General features: G+C 37.9%; 1 protein-coding gene across 1 annotated transcript; it reads left to right on the top strand.

Annotated features, from left to right (window-relative positions):
- Positions 1 to 914: 914 nt before the first annotated feature.
- Positions 915 to 5,741, top strand: LOC122088639 (ras-related protein RABH1b; the record flags this gene model as incomplete). Its single annotated transcript, XM_042657950.1, is given in 4 exon segments — positions 915 to 1,362; positions 3,316 to 3,386; positions 5,268 to 5,356; positions 5,630 to 5,741. Coding segments are annotated over 4 exon segments (389 nt in total), but the record flags the coding sequence as incomplete, so codon positions are not given.
- Between the last annotated feature and the right edge of the window lie 2,976 nt (positions 5,742 to 8,717).

Below are 8,717 nucleotides of genomic sequence, written 5' to 3'. Positions count from 1 at the left end.
TTGGCCAGAATTAGGATCGATTCAAACCCACATTTGCTGATTTGACTGATCCTATTCTAGTTTTTGGAATGGTTCATAGAAGTCAAGATTCTAAAAATCGGGACTAATTGGGCTCAACATCTGCCAATTCTTGTCGGAATCAATAGAAATTAGGATTAATCGAACTCAATGTTGATCAATTTCCCCCGATTCGATCCTGAGTTAAGTGGGCTGATTTACTCTTCTGATTTTTAATCTAGCGTTACAATAGGATCGGGTTGGGCTGGGCTTTTAAAATCCCTACCCAACCCTAAGTTCCTTTAGTAGGCCTAGGCTTGCGCGGCCTGACCTGACTTAGGGCCTGAAAATCCAATCCTTACCTTTCCCATATTGTACTGCGAAGCGCTGGAAGCATGGGAGGTGAGAGACAGACTGGCCGGGGCTGGCCTGGTCCGGCTCCTGTTGGCAGAGGCATAAAGTAGGTGTCTGTTCATGAAAAGTCTGCGTTCTGTGATGCGTTTTAAGCAATGAGAGAAGAAAGAAGAAAGAAGAAAAAAAGAAATAACAAAGAACGAAAAGGAAAAACGTAGACCGGGCCAGCCCAACTCAGCCAGAAACCTCATTCCTGGCCTTCCCTAACCTTGACTTAGGATCATAAATTTTCAGTCCTGACCTGCCCTAAGAGCCAAGGACGGGCTTGGGTGACCCGACCAATCTAATCTTCTCCCATATTTAAGGCCAGTGCCCAGACGTCATTGTACAGAGAGAATTGGACACTATTTGAAACCGTAACAAACGTGCCGGCACATAAGAAAATTGTAGACCCTTTGAACCCCGAAATCGTACCGTACATAATCCAAAGTAACGCATCGTGTCGGTTCTAAAGTAGAAAGCAACAATAAACGCAGTGTTTCGTTGAGATTCGGGAACGGATACCAGTTTGAGCCATTGAACTCGGAAAAACCAACTTGTAGCCGAGTCACCATTACTTTCCAAATCAATACTCCCTTTGCTCCAAACAATTCTTTTCTCTCTCTGCTCTCTCTTTTCTGCTGTTCTCTTCGCTGCGGACGGGATCGGCTCAAACGTCTTAAGCACGAGCAGAGGCGAATAGCAAACTAGCGGCTTCTCCTTATATAGAGCTCCTCCAATACTCCGGCGACATTTCCGTACGATTTCCGGCGATAGTCCTATTATCCGTCGGAGATCTTGAGAATTAATTTGTTTTCTGTTTTTAGTGGTTAGTGGAGAGATCTCGTCTCTTTGATGGCTCCGGTTTCTGCCCTCGCGAAATATAAACTGGTGTTCTTGGGAGATCAATCTGTTGGGAAGACCAGCATCATTACTCGCTTCATGTACGATAAATTCGACAATACTTATCAGGTATGACGAGAGCAATTAGAATCAGGTCGCGTCGTTGATAATAGAGCAAAAATTATGTCTGTTTTTAAATTCCTATTGTTTTCTTATCGAGATCGGATTGGGAATTTCATTTAAGTTATTGGATCTGTCGATTTTGTGCTGTTTACCCTTCTTTTTCTTTGCTCTCTCGTGCTTTCTTCTTTTTAACTCGTTTTATGACGATACTGTTTGATCTTGAATCGTAATTCGTGGTTTATCATAATTTGAACATTTCTTCCTTCTGGATTTGCTGGATAAATGCAGAAACCCCACCCTGTTTAGGATATTGGGGGGAAGGGGGGGACCTTTGTACGTGGGTACTTCGGGGCCTTAGGGCTGAAGTTCTGAGAACAGCCTTTGATACAGTGGTTTCTGCTCTGTTGTATAACTCAACTTTTATTGTAAGCAAAACTGGGCCCTGCTTAGTAATTCCATCGTTTTGCCAGTTTGGAGGTTTGAGAAAAGGACATTCCTATACAGAAGCTGACAAGGATTTTTAGGCTCTGAAAGTGTACCTGCTGACCTTTTAAAGAAAAAATCTTTAGAATGTCTAACAATTATGACATTTCTGATAATTGGTACGAGTAAGAAGTTCTTTTTCAAGCTAGCTAAAGGGGCTAGGTGATGCCTATGCATTTTGGTTCCTCTAAGTGAAGTGAGGCATGATCGATGCCAAGAAATGACCAAACAATGAACAAAAGATATAATCATATATGATAAAAATTTATTAAGAACATTATGTATATTCTTATTGTTATTATTATTTATTTTTGTGGGTAAAACACAAACTTACGAGCAGAGAGTAAAAATTTAAAAGAGAATGTGATACTTGGCATCAAAGTATCAAACACTATTACAATAAGGAGAAAATGACATTTAGTTTGCCAAAGTACTGAACTGCAATTGAAAAAATTCAAGCTGCAAGAACCAAATGTGTTCACGCCTTAATGCCTAATATAAAATCTGATCAACAGCTAAGAGGTTTTTAGCAAAGTGACAAATGAAGTTAAAAAATTGAAGAAAGCAAAATAATCCCAACACTCCCTAGCCTGCCGCTTGCTTGCTTGTACTCATCAGTTCATATGAATTAAGTTCCTGCCTTCTAATCTATCACTTACAAGACTAATCAACTCATGGGAATGTTAACCTATTAAAATGTATCTCATTCAAAATTGTCAGAACTAAGTGGTTTTCACTGTCACTGCCCAATTAATGGTCAAGGCAGACAATATGAGATCAAAACACATTGATATGTCATTGTTATAAATTTGATAATTTTCAATTTATTGGTGTGGCCATCAATAGTGATGAACTAGTAGATTGGTTAGAACTGTACAACCTGCCTATACTCTGTTTTCATTCCATGACATTTTTTATTGTTTCCAACACCATTATTTACAATATGATGCTGTGATGCTCATGACCATTACGACCTACTGAGTTGACATGTAACTACTTAATCAGTCATAAAATAAACGGAAAAAAGAAAATAGGAAGAAGAAAAAGCTACCTCCACTCCAACAAACAATACTTTTGAAATGCTTTAAAACATTCCCAATAGTTTAGGTGAAAAAGTAAAATTATTTATCCTAATTAAATCTATTTCAAGCAATAGAAACTATTTTAATGACTACCTGCCTACTGATGAAAAAAATATATTAATAATTAATTCCTAGAAAGGACTATTGATTTCAGCCTCCAATTCTTCCTCATTGGCCATCCTTACTCCCTTTACAGGGCATGGTATTGTGTAGCTCTGGTGTACGAAGGCTATTTACCTAAGTATATCTTTCTTATTCTTGCAGTTATGGCCAGCTCTATGTAGTAATTTTGTTCTTTTTCATTTTCTCCAAGTTTAGATAGCATCATTTCATTGATAGTAGCTTTGTTCTACTCCTATTCAAGCTTATATAGCATCATTTCATTGGTTATCAGGCTACAATTGGTATTGATTTTCTATCAAAGACAATGTACCTCGAAGATCGAACAGTTCGGCTGCAGCTATGGTAAGCTTGTGTACTTCATAATTTGTAAAGTCTGTCCATTCAAAATTAATGCTGAAGCAATATCCCTATCTGTAGATGTGGTGATTATCAACCCTCAGATTGAGGTTAAGAGGGTGGTGTCACTGTGAGGGAGGTCTTATATCAGTGTGAATTTGATTATTGTTTGAGATTAAAAATGAATTGAATTCTGTATATATTTTTGAGACTAAGTAAATATTCAATAGGGAAAAGAAAGTGCTTCAGTATATGATGCATGCATTTCCCACCGCTGATGATTAGGGTTGGTGATGCAGTAACGCTTTATTGGACCGGCTTGAACCTGATTGGAAGCTTAGACCTAGAACCAGGTCCAAATTGGATATATGATTCACTAGGAGATTTCGGGTGTTTTGCTTTTATGGTTTATTTCATAATTTGAAATTTATTAGAATAGTTACTTTCGATTAGGACATTGAGTTAGTTTCCTTGTTTAAGTCAATCTTACGATACATTGTTTAAGTTGTTCTAGTTACCTATTTCACTTTAATTTCTTTGGCAAACGAAGCTATATATGTAACCCATCAATTGAGATGGAAAAAAGAAATTGATTTAAAGGATGATTGAGTAGTGAGTTTGTCGTGCTAAGGCATAGGCCTGCTGTCCAGGAGTGGTCCCTTCTCTCCCCTTTCCATTGTTCCTATCCCCTCTCCCTGATACAAATCCTTTGATCCCTCTTGATCAGGCAAGGCTTCCTTCTTCTCCTACTTCTTCTTCTTCTTACTAATGTTTCTTTTATTTCATCAAGTGGTGCCCTGTTTCAGTGTTTCAAGCCCATAAAGAGAGAGTCTGATCTCTTGCAATACCTTCTCTATTAACCTGAAACTTTGGGAATATGTTCGTTACTCTAAGGCATCGCAACCCCTTGAGTATCATCCCCTAGAGTTCCCTCTCTGGTGTTGTATTGATCTGAACCAGATCTGATATCCCCTTGTTCTGCCAGGATCTGCTTGCAGAGATTGATTTTTTGTTTGGGTCACATATGTTGGTTGCTTATTGTGGGTACTTAGTAGATCTCCATGATTCTGACTTTCCCCTAGAGTTTGAGCTTGATTGGAGCTCCCATTGCTTACTTCTCTCATCTGGATCAACTTTATTTTGCTGCTGGTTTTCTCATCTCCTATCGGAAGGTAGAAGATGAAGTGGTGAATTGTTTTAAACATCACCATATCTTCCCTTTCCCATTTTTACCTCTCCCATCTTCCATTACTCTAATTTTTCCTTTTTTATCACCTCTTCCTAGTTTGCCTCTATTAAATTACTGTAAATACCTTTGTGTCCTTTGTCCTTTTATTCTACCAAGTTGTCCCTTGAAAATTCTGGTTAATTATCAGACTGCCATTATTGCCTTCTTATAATTGGTCTATATTTCTTTGGGTTGGCCCATAGTGATCGAACCTTGGATTGCACCAGTTGGCTTATGCCCTCTACAAGACTGGTTTGGGCAGATTGAGCTTCCATGCTCAATCCCACCCTGATAGGCTATTTTCTAGCAAAAAAGTCAATACACGCCTTTTTGGAGATTTAAAAGCAACCATCCATACAGGGTATATAGAAACTGTATTCATAAAATGGGAATGAGACATTTTTGACTTATTTTTAATTTTAAGTAATCTGGAACTTTGCCATGCATGTGCATGACATACAGCTATAGGCTAGAGATTGATAAGAAAATTTTTTAATGCATGCATGTATTGTATGTGAAGTAAATATTACATATTACAAGAACAAACCACTGGACCTAATCAACTATGGAAGTCAGAAGAGTTGTTAGATATTTCTGCTAACATTGCACAAGATGACTTCTTTTTAAAGGGTTGTCGCATATGTCTTATTTGTTTGCAGGGATACAGCTGGACAGGAAAGATTCAGGAGTCTCATCCCAAGCTACATCAGGGATTCCTCCGTTGCAGTCATTGTATATGATGTTGCAAGTACATAAATCTCCTTGATTTTCTTCCATTAAAAATTCCCTCCCTATTCATACACTGACTCATGCATGTTGATTTTTTTTTTTCATATCAGCAAACAGAAGATACTTAAGTATGATAGTTAGATACAAAGTATCTATTCTTTTAATGTTTCTGTCAGAATTTAGGTCATGAAGCTTATTCCTTGCCCAATGACTTGATCTCTTAAAAACAAATTTCTAATTTCCTTGGCATGAGTTTGTTTGATGACTGTTTTTGCAACTTCCTGTGGTATAGGTCGGCAATCCTTTCTAAATACTGCAAAGTGGATTGAAGAGGTTCGCACTGAGCGGGGTAGTGATGTAATTATTGTTCTTGTTGGCAACAAAACAGATCTTGTTGACAAAAGGTAAGACTAACCTATCTTTTAGATTCTTGTCTTGTGTCTGTTTCATCTCCAAACTTGTTTGAGGCTCTTTCTATTTGCTATATAGAAGAATTCTTCATTCTTTTTCATGGTAAATGGTGCAAGTAAAATGCACTGTGCTTTTACATTTTTAACTTTTCATAGTATATGCATTGCATTGGGATGAAAGAAATAGAAAGACAGAAATTTACTACAATTTCAAGATCTTGACCTTGTTGACATTCATAGTGTTTTAAGAGAAAAATAGATTATTTTTTTCTAGGTGAGGTATGTTATTCAGCTGTTATACCATGGTCTTGGGTTCATAAAATTTATGTATTGTCTATTAGAGTAATGAAAAAGGAAAATAGGTAGAAATATATACGAAGAACAAAATGTGAGTTTGGTATTTAATCAAACTTACAAAGTTCATATACTTTGTGAGTTGCTTCTAGTTACTTGGACAATTAACATGGTTTGATGGATCAGGATCAAATCAGGTGTTGTGGGTAGATTGGATTGGGGCAGTCACCAATCCAGCCGATACCCATGGAAATCTGCCAAAGATCGAGTTAGATTGGCTGGAGATCAGATCAGTATTGGCGGCCTTCGATCTGGTGATGCAGAAGCAGACCACCAGCAGACCAGGACCATCAGTTGGGTCAAACTGGACCATGAAGGGACCAATAGACTTAATTTTGGGTGCCCATTGGGTTATGTGGGTCATGGGGGCTGAGTATTTTTGGGTATTCTATTGTAAAGGGCCAATTCTATAAGCTCAAATGTTAGGGATTTGAGTCCTATACGAGATTGGGTGTTAGTTTCTAATTTATATTTTCAGTTTATTTACTGATTTGGATTGTTTCTACGTTGTTAAATAACAGTTGAATCTGGTTTTAGACTTTAAAAGATCTAGAAAGTTTCTATTTTAAATTCCTTGGTTCTCGAGTTTAGGAATTTAAAAAAGCTTCTAATTGGTGAGTTGTGTTAAGAATAGAAATTTGAGAGGTTAGTTAGTCTTTAGTTTAGTAGTCTGGTGCAACAATGTGATAAATGAATAGTTTGGCTTCAGCCTTTTGTTTCTGTGGTGAACCAGTAGGCTCCCTGGTGATGATTCCAGGAACCCTTGGTGGTAAATCCAAGGTTGGGGTACTGGTGGTGATTCCGGCCCTGCAGATCAGGTGGTGATTCCTGATCGTCATTCTTTTCTATTGTTTCTTTTATTTCTTTTCTTTCTTGCAGTTGTATATCAGCTTCGTTTCATTGAGTTATCTGGTTTCTTTTCAATTTGTTCTATCCCTGTATCTGCAATCATGTCGCAAGCTGATCTCCACTGGCATACACCTTTCAAGGTTAGCACTATGACTCATGGACGGTTTTTTTTCCGAGCTAAGGAGAATTGATGTAGCAAATCATCAACAAATCAGGGCCATGAGTTGTGTCTAAACGGACCAAGGATGGACCAATAGGCTTATTTTTGAGTACCCAATGGGTTATATAAGTCATAGGTTGACTATTTTTGGGTCTTCTATTGTAAATGCTCAATTCTATAAGCCTTATGTATGGGATTTGAGTCATATACAAGATTGAGTTTCAGTTTCTAATTTCTATTTTCAGTTTCTAGATGATTTAGGTTAGAGTAGGTCCATATTGAGTTACTAATTTGGATTGTTTCTGTTTTGTTATAGAACTGTTGAATCTAGTCTTAGGAACTCTAGAAGCTCTAGAAAGAGTCTATTTTTAGATTCCTTAATTCTCAAGTTTAGGAATTTAGGAAAAAGTTTCTAATTTTTCAGTTGTGGTAAGAATTGAAATTTGGGAGGTTAAGTGTATAAATGTGTGGTCTTATTTGCCATTTGATTTAACACTTTGATTAATGGAAAGTTTGTCTTTAGCCTTTGGTTCTGTGGTGATTCAGAGGTCCATGCTTTGGTGATCACTGATTCAGTAGGCTCTCCCTGGTTGGGGAACTGGTTGTGATTCTGGTTTTCCTTCATTCTGGTTCTATCCCTATACCTACGATCCTGTTGCAAGCTGATCCTCTGTTGGCATACACCATTTAGAGGGTAGTACAGTTGGAATCTAGAGGTTGTGAGAGAACAAGGGAGCAAGTGAGGAATAGAAGAAGAGAAGAAGAAGTGGTAGAATCATATGAGTGAGAGAATCTTCTTTCTCACACATGTAATGCTTTACTAAAGTATTATGGGAAATTACATACACCTCCCTAAGGAGGTAAAAAGGAAAAAAGAAGTAAAAAGAAACACATAGAATAACTAGCTCCCAAACTACCCTTAGTACACATCTCTAACTAGTTCCCAAACTCCAACACTCGCCCTCAAGCTGGAGAATAGATGTCATACATTCCCAGCTTGGACAACCGAGTACTAAATTGATGATGAATGAGCCCTTTTGTAAAGACATCAGCCAACTGATCACCAGTCCTCACAAAAAGTGTGCATATGTAGCCAGAGTCAATTTTCTCTCTGATGAAGTGCCTGTCCACCTCTATGTGCTTTGTCCTATCATGATGCACATGGTTGTGAGCTATACTTAATGTAGAACTAGAATCGGCAAAACCAACCTAGTCCCAAAACAGCAGGATGCTCTCGAAGAACAAACACAAATCAAATTAGGATAATAGCACAACAGATCAGATTACAAGAGAAATCAGATCCGAAACAGTTGAAGCTATTGAACCAAATACTAGGGTTTCTCTGATCAGATTAGGATCGATAACAAGGGCTTACAAGACTTCAAATAGGTCCAAATCAACTTAATACCATGAACCAAAGTCCACGAGAACAGTAGGAACCAGATCTGTCAATTTCAGTTCTGCTTTGTCACAGGTCACTAAAAGACAAGAAAAGGGAGAATTTTTAAATCTCTCAAACCACTGGTCAGAAAGAGCTCCCCTTTGGGTCGAGTTCTTCCCCAGGTAGGACCTATCTTTGATCCAAATTTCAGCCCAAACTAATGGCT

The sequence above is a fragment of the Macadamia integrifolia genome, chromosome 9, assembly GCF_013358625.1.
Source record: "Macadamia integrifolia cultivar HAES 741 chromosome 9, SCU_Mint_v3, whole genome shotgun sequence".
Classification (NCBI taxonomy): domain Eukaryota; kingdom Viridiplantae; phylum Streptophyta; class Magnoliopsida; order Proteales; family Proteaceae; genus Macadamia; species Macadamia integrifolia.
This window is presented reverse-complemented; position numbering and strand designations above follow the sequence as displayed.